This window comes from Aptenodytes forsteri, unplaced genomic scaffold (genome assembly GCF_000699145.1).
Source record: "Aptenodytes forsteri isolate BGI_AS27 unplaced genomic scaffold, ASM69914v1 Scaffold564, whole genome shotgun sequence".
NCBI lineage: Eukaryota > Metazoa > Chordata > Aves > Sphenisciformes > Spheniscidae > Aptenodytes > Aptenodytes forsteri.
This window is the reverse complement of record NW_008795408.1, coordinates 424183-445431: the sequence shown is the minus strand read 5'-3', so window position 1 is coordinate 445431 and position 21249 is coordinate 424183. Positions and strand designations below refer to the sequence as shown.

Below are 21249 nucleotides of genomic sequence, written 5' to 3'. Positions count from 1 at the left end.
TTTTTTTTTTTTTTTTTTTTTTTTTTTTTTTTTTTTCTTTTTTTTTTTTTTTTTTTTTTTTTTTTTTATAGCAATTTTTTTTTTTTTTTTTTTAAAAGAGATGCCTAGAAAGGTCTGATTTCGATGTGTCTCAGGCATATGGTTTACTGAGCAGCTGAACAGGGGAGGAGTTACTTGGATACATGAATAAACGCTATGTTAAATCACAACCTTAAACAAAAACATGGTGACAGGGCTATGTGTGAGCAATTATGCCATACAGGGGGAAAAAAAATATACATCCCTACAGTGTACCTACAATACCTGCCTACAGAACTGCCTCCCTGGAAATGCTGGATTAGTTTCTGGAAAGAAATAACTACCTCTCCTTGTTCCAAGGCACCCACTTAAGAATTACAGGCTGCTGGATCTATTCAGGTTCATCAAGACCCTACTGCTGTTCACTACTGAGCCTACCTCTTCACAAAGCCTTCTCTGCCACTGGACTAAAGATCTGATCCTTAAAGAGTTTCACCTGTAATCATTAATACAACATTCAAGCTTTAGAAATTCCTCGCTAAGAATTATTCTAAGACAGAACCAGCTTGTGGTGAAAGAACAAAATTTCTTTACCAAGCCATAATATGACTAATCTAGTGAAGTATGTTATACTTCTAAGTTAATTAAATGCAAAACACTAGGAAAGAGCCTACAGGAAATAAAACATGCAATATGTAATCTACACAAAGTTCTACACCCTGAACTTAAACATAGTATGATCACAGTGCCTGAATTTAAAGTCAGTTTAAGGCCTGTAGCTTGCTCACTCTTCTTCTCTGTACCAAACTTTTTCTGCATTCATGGAGTTTGTATGCCATCCTGTCCACTACAGGGTTTAAGGCAGATTTTTCTGCTAGAAAAGCTCAAATGAAAGCAATTCAAGATCAATTGTTCTCTTTGAAAGGAAGGTTACAGCTGTCATTCTGATACCAATGTGTGTTGCAGTATCACTCTTCCATAATGCAGGATGTGGTTTCCATAGAAATATCTTCTTACATCAGTATCTACAAGCCCTCCAATTATTCCCTTTTGGACATCTCATGCGATCCAATAAAATCTTTTCAGAGCAGGGAAATAACTAGGCTCCACTACTACTTAATTACTTGGTGAGAAGAAAAGGACAACTAGCAAACAAAAGCTTTATTTAAAACAAAAGACAAGATGGAGAACATATGTCTTCCAAAAAAATTATATCTTACCTGAAGAAATCTCTCCAGCGTTACAAATTATGAACAGTCAATTACAATTTTTAAGACCACACTGAGATTTTGCTGATTTTTGAAAGTGCAATTATAGTATAATTCTGAATTGTTTGGTGGCCTTCTCTCCAGCTAAGCCCCCAGGGCCTGCTCTTTTTCTGAATCCTTTGCATTGCTGAGTACTGCCTGCACCTTGTTCTAAGTCCTCTTGTTCAGGATCCTGTGAGTTTAGAGTCCCTGCCGCTGCTGCTGTGTCGTCTTTTTTTTCTGTGGCATCTCCTGCCACTTTCCCAACACGAGGAATGTATTCAGTGCCCTGAAATTAGAACCAAGACAGAGGGAACACCAAATTATACACAAACAACATAAACAGTGACTTGATCCTAATAGAAAATGCCTCTGTCAACCAAGGCCACCATAAACATGCAAGGCAAGAAACTTAACTGCATTATTTGTATAGAACAGCTTCATTCCTGCTGCTCTGCCTGAGTTCCCAGAAGTGTCAGCATAAAGAAAACTGGGAGTACACAGAGCCTTGATCTGGCTGGGTGGGCTCTGAAGCCATGACCGCAGCACATAACGCAAGAGCGTGCACCAGAGCGCTGTCATAGCTCCCCCAGGAGACCCATGTCTGAAGAAAACAAACTGCTTTAATTGTGCAGCAACCAAAATGTACTGGGGAAACAACCCCTACAGCTCTTTGTTTTGCTTCCACTCGTCTCTCCTTTTTCTTTATTACTTGAAAAAGGTTCATTACTGTGATTTGTTTTCTCAGACATATGTACCGCTAACTAGGTTTAGGCTTCATTCAAACATCGCAGCCTGTTTTAGGCCTCCATCCTGCAAAAAACTAAGCACAGAAGACCTGCAGCTCAGTACTGGGATAAAATAATAAGGACCGTAAAGAGCTTGGCTTACTCATTCTAAAGGTGTCACACTCAAGCCCCTGTACAGGCACAAGAAAAATCACAGTTCAGTTCAGAAAGCCACTGCATATGCAAACCTTGTAATTCACTGTATGCCAGCTTGGTTACAGTTCCCTTATCTCAGTAAGGATCAAACTAAAACATTTAGCAAAAACTATCCTGTACTCTTTAGCCTCTCAAACTACTATAGCTATATAAATTAGCTATATGAATCAATTATATGTGTATGCATATATATTATATAGCTATGATTACCTACATAAACCTATGGGTCAGTAGTAAAAAAACACCTATAGTTGTCTGTGATGGTCTCTCATATTGAAACCTCACTACTTCACTAAAAAGGGGAAAGGCCACCAATGAAAAAGAAAGTCATAAAATAGCAAATTACTCACTTTACCTTACTCATCTGGTCCACATCTGATTGCCCGGGTTTACTGGTTTGAAAGCCGGCTTCAGCCTCTGGAGAAATGGGGCAAATAGTTTTGCCCCAGAAAGAGATTAAAAAGGAAGAAACATTAGCAGACTTCCACGGCAATTTTCATTTAAAAAACACACCAGAAAAAGCCACCTGAATACTACCTTCGATCCCTTTTGCCTTGCTTTTGTTAATTAACCAAACCAGGGTGCCCGATGACACTACCACAAAAGACTAAGGTGAACAACTATACTAGAAAGAAAATGTCTCTGGGTCTTTCTTAGCTTGAAAGTTCTGCTAAATAGATAATGCATTCATCTCTTACACCAAGAAAACCCATATCCCTTCCTCCCCTTCAGAAAATACAGATACTTTGATCAATTCAGATAAAGGATTATAAGCAATAATTTGAAATTTATTTTAATTCTTGCTCAGTCTGCTTATTTTTTGCATTAGCTTTACATTTACATGCTTTATGTATATTACTGAACTACTTCAAAACAGCTCAATTCACTGCCTGGTAGATTTAGCAACTAGGAGCAAATCATGTTAAATGATTTCTGCTCCTCCAATCAGCCCCAGAAGAGAATGTCATTATGTTCCCGTTACTGAGACTATTTGCTGTAAATAAATCTCTCCATTTTTCAAACAATAAGAATTAATTCAGAATGAAAGATTGCAGCTGTGTGTGACAACATGCTAAAGAGCTTTATTTTTATAGATATATGTATACATGCAGACAGAAATATATGTATCTGTGCACATCCAAATTGAAGTATCAGTTGCAGTAAACAGAGTGCTGCAGTTTATCTGTACTGCCACTAGATGCAGCCACATAACCTTGCAAAATTTAAAATTCTGACCTCAGGGTTATAGAAACATTTTGGAATATCTACGATTGCAGAATTCTTACAACAACATTAATAGCATTCCATCCTGAGTACTGGGGAAAAAAAATGTAATATGAGCAGAATTTTCAATTTTTCTTCTCAATAATTTTGATCCAAAACATAGCATTGCGAATGTCAATGGGGATCTAAGAAATCAGAGCAGAATAAGACTTGCCTATTTTCGTGGTTGTTGCCACAGATCCAGATTGGAGCTGACAATACTGAATTACATTGTGTTTTGCTTTCTACATAACAGAGCAAGTAGGAACGAAGCACTATGTTCCCAAGTGATCCCCTAAAGATCTAAATGACTGTGCACGTATGGAACAGGTAAGCGTACAACTCCCGTGGTTCCCATTCTATGCCACACCAGTTTCCTCTCTGTGACCCCATACCACAACTCTGGAAACACGAGCTTCTCTTTACACATATGGTCAGCAGCACACTAGGTCAGATGATAGAGGATTCCTGCACTCAGAACATGTTTCTGCTTTATCTACTACTAACAGATAGCATGAAGCCCTGGAAAATTCTCTTGTTATTTCCTCACCAGCTATCAAACAGAGCTATGCAGGAGTAACGCTGCCTTTAGGACAAACCAAAACGAGGGAAACTCTCCGCTAGTTTTAGCAGGCAGGCGTTATCTGTCCTGTACTCTCCCTTGGTATTTTTCCCTGGGTGCATAATATGCACAGTACTGGGATAATACAAGCACAAGAAGCACACAAGTACATTCCATATGTAAAACAGATATAATAAATGTATTACACGCTGTTTTAAATACTGTTTTTATAGTGGGTTGATTTTCCACTGAAGATGGATGAAATAAAGCCTGTTCAGCACATTCAGTGTAAAGAAAAGTGATGCCCAAAGAGCTGGGCACCAGAGTGGAGAACATAATTTAAAAAGCAGATTTTTATTATATATTTTAGTGCCAAATTCACTCGCTTCTGCTCCCTTCCACTATAAAGATCACATTGCAATTCACAAACCATATAAATGCATATAAACCCTCCCCCCATTTCTGGTTTATACTTGCTCTCCTTCCTCTTTTTGTAGGTATGAGATACCTCATTTACGAGCAGAACTGGCCAAGGCAGTTCCCAGGCCTCACGTGCATTTTTTACTGACAGCCACTCTGGTGGAATTATATTTACCCATGTTTTGGGTCATTTCTCTTTGTTTGTTTGTTTTTGTAGAAGACGGCAAAAAGAAGAAAGAAAAAATTAAGTACACTCTCCTCCAGGATCTGCTTTCTGTTTGCTGATCTGATCATAGCTCTCTTCAATTGCCATTAATAAACTGAACTGAGCAAGATGGATTAAAGAAAAGAGCAATACCAGTTTCTGTTGGTTTAAAGCATGAGGAACATAAATATAATGGCTTCAGAGGAACCCAGCCTAGGGCTAAATTCTGACTTAACTCTCCTGTGGGATGCTGCAGACAAGATGAAACGCAATGTCTCAACTGAAGGTCCCCAAGCCAGTACAAAGCAGGATAGATGTGGGAAGGCATGGGAGCAATTCGCTCTGCAGCACTCCTCGCTGCACTTCCAGAAAGAGACAACATGTGCCCTTCTTTTGGAACCTAATGCTTATCACAGCTCGTGTGCATGCAGCAGAGGGGCCTGTCTGGATCCCCAAGCCAGCTGAACAGATTACATCAACAAGATCCCCATATGAACTGTCAAAAAGTTTTCCTACTCTGTCACTATCTTTTGTGAAGTAGTCAGAAAATGCTCCCAGCAAGAAGGATTTACCCTGTAGGGGAGTACTTTGAATCTTCCAAAAGCCATAATGAAAATGTTCATGTTTCCATCCAAGAATGGTATTGGCAGCAAATTGAAGGTAATTAAACACATTGCCCATTGGCCATACAAATTTCTTCTTTGTAATAATTTCAGAGAAATAAACCCCTGTCTACAACCCAGACATTGTGTTGTGCAACAGGAATTTTTTGGGCTAACTTCTACCCTGCTGTAAATACACTGCAATGGGAGTTACAGCCACTTTATCCCAAGACTGTGCTTTGTTCAGTATCTCTCAGATGCTCTGTAGTTCAATTTCATTACCTCATAATTTCTAAGAATTGTCCTGTTTACTGGGAAAAGACCAGTGAACTGGACTGCACACTCAGTAACTTCTCCATGTGCAAACAACAGAGAAACCACCTACCTATTATCACTACCTAACCCTTGATTTTATTTCTTATCTATACATGGCCAAGTTCACACTGTTTATTTTAACTCACTTCCTGCAGGGGATGACTCCATCTGAATTTTTAACCAGATATTCACTCGCTGGCTCCAATCTCCTGGTGCTTCCACCTCCCACAGTCGCTTCTGCTCCTCGGGATAAGTCTGCAAGAATTTCTGGCAAACTGGATACGAGAAACCAAGGGGCAAAAGCATGAATGAGTGAAAAGTACAATGGAAGAAATTCTCTCAGACCTATTTTCATTAGTTCCTTTGGAAATCTTTTCTTCTCTCTTCTCATCTTCCTTTCTTTTTTTTTAGCTGGGGCTTTTAGGAAAAGTCTGTGTGGAATGACCTAAACAGGCACAAGTGAATCCTGTCCATCTGCTTCAGTCTAGATTACTTCCTTGTGAGCGCAGAAATACAGGATCTGAAATGACTTACTGAGCCACCTTCTTCTGGCGCTGCATCACAGAACTATCTCCAGACACTTTGTAGGTTTTAGACTAACAGCAGTGCAAGTTTTTTCACCCTCACTACTCTGAAATGAAAGGTGTTTCAGTATCTTCCAGCTTTAACCATTAAGAATGCTACTCAAATTTCTATTTATAAACAAAAGCTTTGTATCGGTTTGTTCTTGGACCAGTATCATCCTCCATTTTACTACTTCTATCCTATACTCCATTGCTGGGGTTCATTTACTTCTCTGGGTGTAGAAAACAGCAAATAGGAAGAACTAACAGAGGAATAACAGGGGTACCTGTGTCAGATGTACAATCGCCTTGAGAAACCATATTCCAACAGACTCCTATCGCTGTCAGTACACACTGAACGTTAATATAATTTGGATAAGTAATCAAATTTAGGTTTGCTTATGTTATCAAACGGAAAACTGTCTTGTTTAGAGGTTTTCTTACGATGTCTGCAGAGCCAAGAGGAGGCATGCGTTGCAGGACAAACAGTTAAAAAAATTTAATGAGGGTTTTTAAACTTTCCTTAACCACCGTTCTATCAGTTCCGTCAACTGTACTAAGACAGCAACCTGTAAACAACAAAAGCACTTTCATGCTCTCCTCTGTCCATTCTGGTTCATCATACTACAGAATGAATCTAGATGTGTCATTTATCTTCAATACTCAGTTGAGTTTAACATTGGGATGTTGAAACAAAAACCTTAATTCTGGTATGTAAACTTTTGCCTCACAGTAATGAGCAGATCACTGTCATTAATTTTATCCAAGGATATCCAAAGTAAATCAATTATTTCAATAAAAGCTACTGAAAGTAACATATATACCAAAATAGAGATGTATGCTAAATGGCTTTTTACTTCCTTTTAGGCCTCTGTAGCACATGTTATTTAACATGCTAGTGAAAACTGTGCACATTTAGTACAGAGACTTAGAGTAAAAGGTTGCATTCTTTTATCAAAGTATGAGATTGTGGTTCCAATGAAATTTAAAAAAGGCAGTGACTTCAATATACCCCAAATTTAACTTACAGTATTAGTATTTTTATAAAAGTAGGACCTAGAAAACCTAATTGGAACATGATACAACTCAAATTTATTATTAGCTCTAATCTTAATTGAGATGAAAGCATAGTCTTGCAATAGATCGCTAGCATTAACACATAAACAATGCAGCTTTCTGATCCATAGTGTCTAAACCATTCATGTTTATGTCTAAGCCATAGGAAAAATTGATATTACTGGGAGAAAAGAAAGAGTGTTGTCAATACTATTCCTTCCTGAATTTAGAAGTAGCAGTACCTTAGAAACTCCTGGGGTACATTTCTATACATTGGGGTACATTTGTATAATTCAATGACTCATACTGACCAAGAAAAAGAACAGATACAGTCAAAATTCTGTTGACACTTACTAGAAAATGGCTGTAAAGTTGTAAGTCAATAGAAACATCCCCCAAAAAATGACGGTAAAGACTGTATACCGTACAGAGAGAAACTTTAGGAAAAAATGCTTTTCTAAAGAAAACAGTTTTACAAATAATGTGAGCACAGATATTTTCTGTAAATTTTACTAGCAAAACCAGAACTTCAACCTGAACACAAAAAGGATATATAACTACTTAATGATCTTTCAAAAGTGCCAAATGTTCAAAGTCAATACGAAACAAGTACTGATGCGACTGAATGAATGAGCAGAAGCCAGGTATATGGCTTATTAAATCTAATTTCTTACAAACGCAGTATCTACAAGAGCATTGTATGCATAGTGTAGGCTTGGCAACATCTTATGATTCTTTTCCCTCTGTTGTCAAATAAAATGGGTAAGTCGCTGTCTAGGGCAATGACACAGTTCTATTTCTAAGAGAGAGAGAGATGAATGCAAAATGTCAAACAGGCAGTATGAGTTTTATGCTTCTCATTGTCTTACATAAATATTGGCCTACCTTTCTACAGGAAATTCCAGATGTTTCAAGAAAAGTAACCAGTTGCACGCTAACAACAGTTCAGTTCAAACAAGTGCACTGAACTCTTACACAGTTAAGAAAATCCTACCAAGACCATATTGAAATTTATACATTATACATGACCCTTACCTAATGCTGCCACATCAAACAATTTACCTTGATACATCGCAGCAGAAATAGGGCAGCTGATCCCCAAGGCATCCTCAGCCATGAAAGACTGACAGAAATCATGCAGCATTTTCATCCCTAGGCCACTTCTTCTGTACTTTCTCCGGACAAATATAGTATCCAAAACCGGCAGCAAGTAACATTGACTGGTTGTACCATCACATAGGCTCCCTGAAAGCAGACAGTAAAAAATACATGAATTTGAAAACAAAATTGGTATTGCCGCACTAACCGCTGTGTGATTCTAGCCACAAATACTGCCCTGAGACCTTTCCACAGGCTATGAGGATGACCCCAGCTGAAGTGCATTTGCAAAGACAGTAAAACACTTTCCAGGAGGAAGATTTGTGCCATCAAACTGAGAGGACCTGCTTAACATGTGGTTGACAGGTCTCACCATAGTATTTTCCAGACTCCGATTCTTCATAATCAGACCATCTAGGTACACAGGCAACATCCATAGGAAAGTTCACTGGAAAGATATAACTGGGCTATAGCCAAAGAGGCATGAATATTCTGAATGTAATCTCAGTATATTCCTTCAGCTTTTGGCTATTCTGGTAAATCACCCCACAAACTCTTTACGAAATACACCGAACCACACAACGCAGTATGATCTAAATGCTCAGAAAGTCTATACTGCCTGATGCAGCTGGACATTAAAGAAGGATTCCAGAGAAAACTCCCAATACTGTTTAAGCTAACAATTTCATAATGACTGCAGGGAGAGAAGAGAGGCTCTCTTGGCCTCTGCATACATTGCTGTTGTGCCTTCCCAAATGGTATGACAATACTCTGAAGTATGAAACTTGACTGGCCCCATCATTTACGCCTCCTTTCTGACTTTTACTGATCAGAAAGTTATACAACCCTTTTACTGCATATTCAGTCTTTGATCTCCTAGTCCAGTAAATTCCATAGACAACTGTACAAAAGAATACTTCTCTCTTTCAGATGCTGTTATCTGTCAACACATACCCAGGAGTCATCTTCAAACCTTTGTTGGTAAGAGAACCACACAAAAAGTAAGTGTTGGGGTTGCTCCACCTGAAACTGGAAACAGACCCCTAACTGGTCACGCTCGCAGTGACTCCGGGCCAGAGGAAGGGAAGTCCATCACTCACCACCTTCAGAAAAGAGAGCAGAAGCCGGACAGCCCCAACAACCTAGCACATAACAGGGAGGCAGATCACTTCCCAAAGAGGAAGAACCATGTCTGAGAAAGCACCACGTAGAATCCAAGTGATAGCTAAACTCATGGCAGCAGTTTAGGTTCAACCTTACGCTGCAGCACACAAAAGTCACACCTCTGTAGGAAGATGAGTATAGACATTAATTAAGGCGTTTGGGTATAAAGCCATAAACAACTGAGTGGTGCATTTTAAGAAAGTACTGTAAGTGCTCCTTTCTAAGTCACTCGATTTCTACTGAGTGGTAATTTATCACACATGTACGTGCTCTTCTAGTCCATCGCTTGAACTACTACTATCAGTGTTAAACTAGGGGTTTCACTCAAGGATGGCCCTTGCTAAGAGACACATTACGTCAGTCACTTGAAATCATGGAGACACGACATAATGCTCTACATGTGGACAAAATACAGACTCAAGTATAAGCCTCCAAACTATTAGTTCTCAGTGAAAACTGTCCAAAAAATTAGAACCAAGGGATTTATTTTGCAATCATGTATGGTAAACTCAAACTGGAGTCAAGAGAAAGTTGATTAAGAACAGACATGCAGGGTCCAAAATTTTAATCTTCACCCTAAACAACTTAGGGTCCTATTGCAGGAGGTACATTAGCAATTCACTGTACAAGTTCCATCCAGTGCATAATACCATAAAAACAGAACCTCAAACTACTTGACAACATAAGCATTCAACCCTGAAATGAATGACCAACATCAGTTCACCAGCTACCTACATATAGGATAAGGTCACCATGGAAACATCGCGCTGATTTATTTTCCTTTTTAAAAAATATTAATGAAGATTTTATGCTGCTTCTATCCGGGTACATGGTAGTTTAAATAGAAATGGGTATCCAGGCCTTTATAACAGAAAAAAATTACATTTTCTTACTTGTTGCTTAAATCTCATGAAGACCTTCTCGGTTTTCTTTCTTACCACTTACTAGTGTACCACTCGGTCTAGTTTTCAGTGTTGAGACATGAAACTTTCAGCACTTCACTAAGACCTATTTCACAGTTTCACAGATCTCCTATTGAATGGCTGTTCCTAAATTCCAGTATAAGACTTTTACTTAATAGATCCATTTTTTCTTTATCACATCCCCATAGTTATCTTAAACTGTACTTCTGTTCCTTGATAGTATAGTATCTAGATAGTATGATAGATAGTATCTAGACTATCTGCTGATAGTCGCCAGGCCTGACTTTGATTACTCTTTTTTCTAGGATGCCAATTCAGCAAAGCATACATGACTATATTTAATTCTAGACCCTGATTTGTCAAGGCTGTAGCTCTCCATTTAGCAAGAATCCACGTCACACATACTCAGCCATACAACAAGAGTATGTAGCTAACCATTCCATTCACATCCAGGCTTGGTCCACCCCTGCTTAATCAAAGTGCATGCTTAACTTCAAACACATGTTCAAGCACATTGTTGGAAAAGGATGGTTTGTGGTGGTGTTTATAACCTTTTGATATTTGTAACACATGATGGGTAGTTACGTTTTTTTCATGAGCCAAAAAATTGAGTATATCCCCAGTCCCATTGTTAGCTGCCAGCCCAACAGAGATGTTGGATTCCAGCAGTGTTGCACCATACATTCTAAGAAAGGGACAAACTTTTCCTCATGAAGTCAATAGCTTTAAGAATTCCTGCATGTTGCAAGTGTCCTTGTAAGTTTATTATTACCTCATATAGTCTGTCTCTTATAAATCCTGATGAGACTGCTGTGCAGCAATCCCAGGAGCAGAGTGATTTATGTCTGTGCTCCTAATTTTGTGTTGAGAAGATGACAAAAACTTGTAATGTCTAAAGGCACTGTAAATAAAGAAACCATGAAGCCATTCTTCACCTTGTCCCTGGGAAACATATTAGAAGAGTCATAGCCCACAGCCATTTGAAATAAAATAAACAAACAAACCAACCTTTGGAACAAAGGCCACTTTGTCTCTAGTTCCCATCCAATAGCAAAGAGGTTACCATAAGCTAATGGTGGCCCAGAGGTGACCACTAGGCTCTCACACATTTGGTTCAGAGGTTTGTTTCATTGTTGAAACACACAAACAGACAAAGTTTTGAGGTGAGGAAGGAGACAGGGAAAATAAGGGCATTGGCGATGGAGATGGAAGTATTCATACAGTCTGCCCTTTGAAAGCCTTTGATCTGTTTGGTTAGGTTACGAGTGCCAAATGACCAACTTATGAGCCAGCAAAATGGTAAACAGATATTACAAGGGCAGGAAAGCAGACAGCCATTAGCATTCCCAAAGAGCCACAAACCAGAAAAAAAAAAAAATCCAGTCTCCACATCCAAGAGACCCAAACAAAACAAGGTTGTGCATACTGACTATTTCCCTGCTGAACAAGTTGGCTTGGCACACACATGTTTGGACAGGCCTTAAGCAGGCTGAGTGCTTGTGTAAAGGGTGGGGAATATTTCTGCTGAATAGAACCCAAGGTCAACCTATTGTGTGAGTTTGTATGTGAGAAGGGGAACAAAGGTTCTGGTTTCAATAAAATTAAATGAATTCATGTCTTGACTGGTATGTAGTCATTTAATTTTTATTACAGCCAGAACCTTCAGTCTGCCTCAGAAATGCACATTAAAAATATTATTGCTAGAAAACAGAGGGAGAGAAAAGCAATTATCCAACAAGATTTCAGCTAACTGTCTGTCAGGTTAACTTCAATTCTGATTTATTTTTTTTTTCTAAAAGAAATTTATGTAATCAGTGAAAAATAAAATCCTATTATCTTTTTAGGGATCTATTTCTAGAGAATACCACCTGGGCCACCAAAGTATTAAAAGAAATTTGCAAAGGCTTGTATGAAGAAAGGGGTGAAATGGATTTTAGCTTGGGTAGCCACTTCCAAAGATCATCTCTAAGGCTCTGGGGTAGCAAAAAGCAGAGACTGGGACAGGATTGCTTTGCTGCCTACTTTATATCAGCTTAGAGTTTTTGCAGTCACGTGTTCCCAAACTGTGATTTGTGGAGCATCTCTAAAGAATGAATGAGAAGCCAACAATGCATTTACTCCTGGTTCAACTGCATGTTTTACAGACCCAATTTTGTTAAGACTGGTTTGACTCACATCACAGAGAACACCATCTTTCTCCACCCTTTTACTACTAAGGTTTGACAAAAGGGACACAGTGAGCTTAGGAAGGGACGAGCTTTAACAATTTGATTCCTTTGCTTTCTGTACTGCAGACAGCCTGGTCTGCGACTGGGCAGCTCCTGTGTGTTATAAAAACAGTAATACATAACAGTAGGAAAAAAAAGCTGTATATAAAAAAGGGGGTTTGTTCTGTTTTATTCTTAAAGGTACTAAGACACTCCTGGCTCATAGCATCCTCCAACTTACTTACTGATTTATTTGCATTATGAATCTTTGTAGAAGATTCTCCTGACATTTATGTGAAGGTGGTAAAAGTCCATTTTCAGTAATTACAAGTCCTCAGTAAATAAAAAAGAAAAATTTTCAGGGAATTACATGGTCTCATTGCACAAAAAATAGTGTCAATAACTGTGGTCATTAATCCTACATCACTACACAAAACACATTCTTTTTGAGGTTTTCACACAGATTTAGAGCATGCCAAGAAAAAAAATCTGAAAGAAAGAAATACTTAAAAAAATATAAAACAGATCTCAAAACCAAAGTATCTATATGAAGGCTTTCTGCAAAATATTTCATTTTCAGGTTACTGTCTGCAAAGAAAGGTACAGAGACAGGGAACTGTCATTTCCTGTTGTACCTTTAAGTAGCTACATTCAGTGAGGTCTAACTCCTCAGCTGTCTAATATGGAAGCCGCTGACATAGATAAAATTGGAGACATTTATCTTGGCACGTGACAAAGTGTCTTATCAGCCTCATTAGTGGCTTAGTACGTCTCATCAATCTTTAGTATACCCAGTGGTAAATGCTGCATGCCTGTCATTGGACAGGAATAGGCACATACCAGAGAGGCTAGGGTGATGATCTGTGTAGTCATGAATAAATTTTGTTTTAATAAAGGTGTCTAATGCTCACGAAAAGTGATAGCCTTGAAGAATGAGTCTTCTGTTTATCTACACAACAGGTGCAGGATGGCCAGTGTCAGTAGTTGCCAAATTGTCTCAAAACCTTGATGTGCAGTTACTGCGTCTCTCAGCAAGGTGGGTGCTCAAGACCATCTGTCCCTCTTTAGCTAGGCTATCAAAAGAGATCCAGTTAAGGATGTTCATAAGACGGATGGATGCGTGGAACTGGACCAAAATTACCAAGATCACTTTGTGCAGGCCACCTAGGAACTGGCAAATGGAAATGACTTTACAATATTGCCAAGATAGTTAATTGGAATCACTGAAGTCCATTGAAAATTTAGTTTGCATAACAGCACACTAAATCTGTAGCAAAGATAGAACAGACTCTCTCCTCCTTGGTCACTGTTTCTATGATTCACCCAGATGACTTATGTTTGAAATAGCTATGCTCCACAGATCTGTTCTGGCTTATTTGGCTCCACTGAAGCATGTTTTTTGTCGTACTGTAGATAATGTAAAATTCACAGATGAGGAATACAGTTCAATACAACATCAGCATGAGAGTCTCAGTTACCTAATGAAGAAAACAAAACTATAAAGAATGGCCAGGTAATTGCAGAGCATGGAAATAAAGGGAATCAGAATCACATGGTGGGCACAGAGGAAAATAATTTCTTCCTAGGACCAGAAGCTGTAACAGAGGTCCAGCACAATATAAAGTCCTGTACTTAAAGCTGCTCCTACTAAACGTTCTGACCAGGACAGTAAAAGGAAAAAGAACTTACATTATTATAAAAAAAAGAAAAGTTAAAAAAATAAATCTAACACAACAAGGTGAAAAACAACTTCTAAGAGAAGATACTTATCTTAGCCTGTTTTGGGCCTAATAAATCCATGGCTTTTCTAGAAAGTAGTGATAATAGGATCAGCCAGAGCACGGCTGGTATGAAATTGAAATCACAGAACTTCAGAAAGAGGAATTATTTTCTAAATGTATACAGCAAATAGCAAAAAGGGGCAAAAGCAATCAGTTCCAAGCTTCCCAAAAAGGCTTTGGCAAAAGACTGCAGTAATTTGTGACACAGGCCAAAAACTAACAAATACAGCTGCCCAGAGGAAAAAAAAAAAAAACACTGGCAACAAAAGACAGATGCTGACAAAGCTGGACTTGAAGAATTTGTATTTTATGTGGACCTGGTTTAAAACCAAACTGTGACTCTCAACTTACTCAGAAACAGTTTCAACTTGGCTAATACTCCACCCATAACAGACTACTGTGCAAATTTATTTTACTGAAGCATGAATCATTACAGCCCATACAAGTGTTTCTTTCCAAAAGCTTTGCTCAGAAATATTTATGGACTTAAAGGAAAATGTACTATGGCAATTGAAGTGTTTGCCAATTACAAACCATTTCATCAGCATATTCACAGATATAGACAAGATTCCTTTATCATAGGCTGAGCCTTGATTCATCGTTGATAGTACAGTAGCACTGTACCAGCACAATGGTGTACAAGCTACACCTCAGTGTGAATAAGGATTTTGCAAATCCCAAGGCAGCAGAAGAGAAGAACATCTCTTATTGTTGCTGGCCTTTGAGGTTCTATCAGAGAAGGCACCTTCAGACCGTCCTCTGGAATCCCAAGCAATCCGTATCTGTACAGCTCTCAAGCTGTTTCTTATTCTCCCCTTTTGGACAGATGGCTACTGATTGCTGACTTGAACAATACATTTAGCTCCAAAGATACCAACTTTTCTACATTTAAGCTACTGGTATCAAGATGACATCCATGAATCTTAAACATAGACTGGTAACCAGCTCCTACATGGGGGTATGTACTCAACTGCATACCTGGAGTTATTCTAATGAAGCGTTTTCCACTCTAGACTGGTTAATAGCAATGTACCTGCATTAATACAAACTCTCTATTTAATAAAAGACCTTCACTAAAGCTTATACTGGTGCAACTATCCCTAAAGAATCAAATACATTGTTTCTTTTCTATGTTAGTTAATCAATTAATGATGAAATCAATTAATCATCATCCTTTAAATTGGGAGTACCACAACTGGAGAAAGCATTCTAGGACTGATGTAGTGCATACACCTTCCTCTACACAACCCAGCCACTGCTCCTAAGGCATCCAAGGATATTGCCACTTCTCGCTACCAGCCATTCCTGATACACTGGTTTTCCACTGTGAACTGTACTACTTTTTTCAGATATTCTTTCCTGATACACTGGTTTTCCACTGTGAACTGTACTACTTTTTTCAGATATTCTTTCCAGGATAAAGTCCTCCATTCTGTGGGGAGGCCCTGCATTCTTTGTTCCTAGATGTACCACCTTCTACTTGGCTGCATTAAAGCATATTTTATTGGAATAAGTCAGTACCTCAGATCACTCAGTGTAACTGAGAATAGAGTTTGGAGCCATGATGTTTAAATGAAAGTAATATGGATGGCTTCCAAATTCTGGGAAAGTTTGTTCCCCAGATTCATTCTGAGAGAGATTTGATATAAAAATGTAAATGAGAGCCAGGATTATTTATACTGAAAGATAAACAAAAGGATTACATTTCTAGCTATTAGGAACCAATGGAAACGTGTCTCTAAAATGACCTTACCTTTCATCTTGACCGAGTAAAAGGCAACAGCCTCACCATTTCTCCAGAGTAACTTGGCACACTCAGTGGCAGAGTGAGGTAGAAAGAATGCATCATTAGCTGAACGCCCTTCCAGCTTTCCAAAAATAATGTAGTTCAGAACAAAGAGGACAATCCTTTCTCCAAACGTCTGGACCTTAGAGAACAAACAAAAACAGACCAAAGAAAAATGAAGCAGAGAATAGTATTTTGCATTTCATAAAAGGCTTCAAAATTAAAAGGGGCTGGGAGGGAGGAGGTCAAGAAACATGTACACTTAATTTGGGGAAAATACCTCATGAATTGGTTCAGATAGAAGAACAAAAACAGTTTTTCCCAGTGTTCCACCCTCTATCCAGAGGGCATAGAATAATTTAGTAACAATTTATAAAGCTTGACATATCTCCTGTTGTCAGAGAGGAATTCTAAAGCAGCAGTAAAAGAAGTATCTTGACTGTAGTCACAGCGAACTAGTCACAGATTTGGAAACAGGATCAAGGCAATCTAATCCTACCCAGAAGTGAAATAAAGACAGGATTCACTGTGTTATCCTGGTCACCTCTCCCCTATTACCTGTCTTGCCACAGCATCAAAGAACTTTAGTGGGCCAGGACCTTACTGAGGTAGACACTACACAAAACAGAGAATAAATACAGTATGTCCCAAACAGCTTATAATCTAGGTGTAACATGAACAATTAGATTTTATGCCGTGCTTCTTACCAGACAACCAACAGGACAGGGAGATGGAGCAATATAAAGGAACAAGATCGTATTGGTCATCAAGGTAAAAAGTGGTGCCAACAAGCTTTATATGAATGCTGAAAAAGAAAATGAGTGTTTCCACAAATAATGACAACTTACCTCTTAGCAATGAGCTAGAAGAGGCAAGTTTTCTATTTTCAGATATTTTTTCATTCTCTGTTGATATAGCAGATGCTTGAAAGCCTGAAAGCTGTGTTTCTGCTCCCAGTTCTATCTTGCAAGGATTTGTATCTCAAAATCCCTCCAGTTCAGTTACCCACAAAAAGCCTACTTAATTCAGTGAATAATTAAACTCTATGTATGGCAGATATTAGGGAAAGATGATAAAGGAACAGAATCATTAAGGACCAAAGCTGGACACAGAGGGTTGGATAGGAAACAGAACTGACTTAATAGCCTCATGGCAACACAAAGCTCATATGCAGTAGACATCTTGACTTCTTAGTTGAAAACAGACCCCAAATCTCTCAAATTACGAAAAAGTAGTTGTATCCTACTAAGATAATTTATCTGGAAAAAGAATTACAGATATAGAAACTATTAAATAACAACCATTTCATAAAATGAACACAATACAAACATTATTCAAGGCAAAAAAAAAATTATAACCAGCTAGATAAGACATTGTTCCAAAGGTTAGTAACACCTCCCATCAGACAGACAGTCAAGCAACACTGTAACGTGAAGAGTTATTGCTAATGAGGTAATTCGGTTTATCTGATTATTTCTTCAGTAGGCAGTGAGGGTAAACTAAAAACAAAAACTAGTAAATCCCACAGATGAATCATAAACTGCATGCACAAAATTGTTTGGAGAGGGTTAACGTGCGTGTCACTGTGCAATGGGAGACATGTAAAGTACTTGGTGAGACACAAAGCCCAGATCCCACAGGTTATAAGCATGAGCTATAGGAGATCAGAGACAATTACACGATTGTTCTAGCTGGAAAGTTCCAGGGAAAAGGCAACTGTTTAAAATAGCATCCTTACCGAAATTAGCCCAGCTCTAGAAGGATCAGCTGTCTTCACTACATCTTCAACAGGCCACCAACACTGGTTCAAATAAACTGCCAAAACTAGAAAAAGAAAAATACAGGGGAACACATTACCTGCAAATAAATACAAAGTTGGTTCTGAACCCTTCCACAAGCAGCCTCAGACCTACTTCTCCCTCCAGCTGACTCCAGTTTTATCTGCTGTGAGACAGCAGAACAACGATTGTATTTCAATTTCACTTCCATGTCCCTTGATATCCAATTTTCAGTACCACACGAGGCATCGAGTGAAGGTAATTTTTCTCAGGAATTGATGTGACTTTGGTGTGACAACCCATGTGCCATATGAATAAAGCACTTCCTGCATAATATCTGTTCGGTAGCATAGTAAGCTTGAGTGGCATTTGGGACAAAGAGTGCTACCTAGCTAAAGGTTACATTTTTGGAGTTTCTTTCAGACTTTCCCCTGTCCACATGCATACATGCCCGTATTTGCACCCACACAAGTCCAACACAAAAGTTTTTATACCCGGGTTATCAAATAGCTTTTCAGCTGCCTATGTGATTGAATTTCTATATATCTGTACCTTTAGAGTACAGACTCCTAAATCTCTGCATGGACAGATATTCGCGGAAGTTCAAATGCATACAGAGAGGTTTCTATCAACAAAGGACAGACATATGCACACGTAAGTAAGATACACTTTGCCCTGAAGCAAAAGTGTGTGACCAACCTACACATGTCAGGTCCTTGTGTAGGTGCTATGCAAAACTTGCACCCCACTTCTTCCCATCCTTCCTGAATTTTTCACATATGCAGAAACAAGTATTTAAACCCTACTCCTACATGTTCATCTACAGAATTCGTTGCCTGCCATTAGATTTACAAGAGAAAGACTGAAGCAGCAACAGTGACACTGAAATTGCTCACAAGCCTTGTTCAGAAAGAAAAGTTTTAACACAGGGTCATTTCAAAGGATATAGGATCGATTTTAAGGATTTAGATTAGGTTTTAGAATAAACATAGAAATTTGACCATTTATGACCACCAACACATCAAGCAGCAAGTATTTCAGCAAAAAGAACTTTCATTATCCATACAGTGGTGACATCCACCTAAAGAAAGTACATGGCCACAATTTCAGGAGTGCTCAAGAACATCAGTATCTTTACTATCTTCAAATAGGGCAGCTAGGGACAAACACAAGAAAGTTAAAAACCATCTATGAGTCAGAGACAAATTCACACACAAAGAAGTGAAATGGCTTTAACAGGATTCATCATTTACCTGTTTTAGCCTCAGGTTATACAAATGTCGCTGGTGTGCACAGGTTAGTTTCCCTTTTTGCTTCAGCTTTTACCAGCTCCCACTGGCTTTAACGCTGGAGATTCCACTTAGCTAACTTATATTTCAAATAAATTATTAAAGCATGTGCCAAAAAGCATTACACTTTGTGTACTGGGTTAACAATGAAGAAAGTATTGCACGCAAGGGCAGATGCCTGTTTATAGCACCAGATTCAATTCATTAAATATTATGCACTTACTTGCATGGGAGTTTCATGCTCTTTCTGTGATGGATTCAATCTGTTCCCTCAATCCCTTCATTCTGCTTTCAAATGCAAGCAGCCACTGCTCCATTACACATCCATGAAACATGCAGCTACAAAGGGAGCTGAGTCAGACAAAGGGCACATAATGGGCCAAATGCTGACTTTAACGGCAGCTGCACAGAGGTTTGGCACATAGTTCAGACACATACAACACACATAGTAAAGGTCAGAAAAGTTTTAAAAATCTTTGAGGAAAATAGGAAGATGCATAACCATGTTCTAAGGAGCTACTTTTATAGAACACTTACTGTGCTATTCAATAATTTAAATGTGTGGAAGGCAACACTAGTTGACATAGCAACTGTCACATCACATTACTTGAGCAACCTTATCTATATGTATGCCTTCCTTGAAGGAAAAACATTTCTCCAGATTTCACAAACAGATGTACTTTGCTTTTTGTTATAATTTTTCAAGTCAACATCTGGTCCGCAGTTAAATCCATCCATGCTTCCCCATACTCTCATTTTCATTTTATAATCAACTTTGAGGAACGCTATTTCAAATGCAAACATGTTTTGTGAGACCACATGTTCCTTCACTCTCCTTTCCCAGCCTTCTTGTTCTTTCCAAGACATTCAGCTACGTTCACCTGATCATAAGAGATCAAGTTATTGCCAACAGCAAGTTACACACATCACCTGAACCCTGTGAATCATGATGTACATGATTACAATGATCTTGCAATGGCAAGACTTGATGTGCTTGATCTTGCAATTGCAAGACTAGGTGAAATGGATTAAGTCCAATACATTTCAGTTCACAATTAATAGAGTATATACATGCTCAGTTGAGTGGCTTGCCCTGTAAGCACTAGCTTGCTAACCCTCAGTACTTTGATAACTTGCCATCAGAAAACATACTCAGAGTGTTGCAAGAAGTTGAGAGCCTGTGAAGCACACGATTCCATACCGCTACGGGTATTTGGAATACAGTACTGAAAAAAACTGAGTTGAATTAGGCACTAAGCATAATGCAATTGTGATTATGAAATGTCTCCTTTTGCTAGGCAAACATGGATCCCTTCCCAACCCAGGTCTGGATTATATTTTTACTTTCTAGGCTATGCTGGCCAAATGTTCCCACACTGGTGTGCAACTATTTGAATGAAATGTGCACATCAGGACTCTACACACAGAGTAAAGCAGAAAAATTAAAGCAACATCCAGCTTGGTACTTCTTTTTCCCCAGCCTTCATCTGAATTGCTGAAACGCATCCCTCAGTCACAAACTAAATTAAAGGCAATGCTATATACGAGAGATGTAATTTGAGTTTGTTTAATATATATAGAATGTACTAGTTCTTTACCTTAGATAAAGTCATCTTTACCTTAATTTTGGCAATATTTCAGATTCATGGTACACTTACAGAGGCTGCTTTTGCCAGATTTCCACCTTGGAAGGAGAATGGTAAATTACCCCAACAAGTATAGAATCACAGAATAGTTTGGGTTGGAAGGGACCCCTCAAGGTCATCTAGTCCAACCCCCCTGCCGTGGGCAGGGACATCTTCAACTAGATCAGGTTGCTCAGAGCCCCGTCCAACCTGACCTGGAATGTTTCCAGGCATGGGGCATCCACCACCTCTCTGGGTAACCTGTGCCAGTGTTTCACCACCCCCAACGTAAAAAATTTCTTCCTTATATCTAGTCTAAATCTACCCCCCTTTAGTTTAAAGCCATTCCCCCTTGTCCTGTTGCAACAGGCCCTGCTAAAAAGTCTGTCCCCATCTTTTTTAT

At 38.7% G+C, this 21249-nt stretch overlaps 1 protein-coding gene across 1 annotated transcript in view; it reads right to left on the bottom strand.

The window, feature by feature from the left end:
* Positions 1-1165: 1165 nt before the first annotated feature.
* FAM169B (family with sequence similarity 169 member B) overlaps positions 1166-21249 on the bottom strand; it is a 47555-nt gene continuing 27471 nt past the window's right edge. The window contains exons 4-9 of the mRNA XM_009280995.1: positions 17893-17978; positions 16122-16296; positions 8258-8440; positions 5723-5851; positions 2565-2626; positions 1166-1554 (exon numbers count right to left, since the gene is read on the bottom strand). Coding sequence (XP_009279270.1) covers positions 1330-1554; positions 2565-2626; positions 5723-5851; positions 8258-8440; positions 16122-16296; positions 17893-17978 — 860 coding nt within the window. The 3' untranslated portion in view covers positions 1166-1329. The remainder of the gene's footprint in view (positions 1555-2564; positions 2627-5722; positions 5852-8257; positions 8441-16121; positions 16297-17892; positions 17979-21249) is intronic.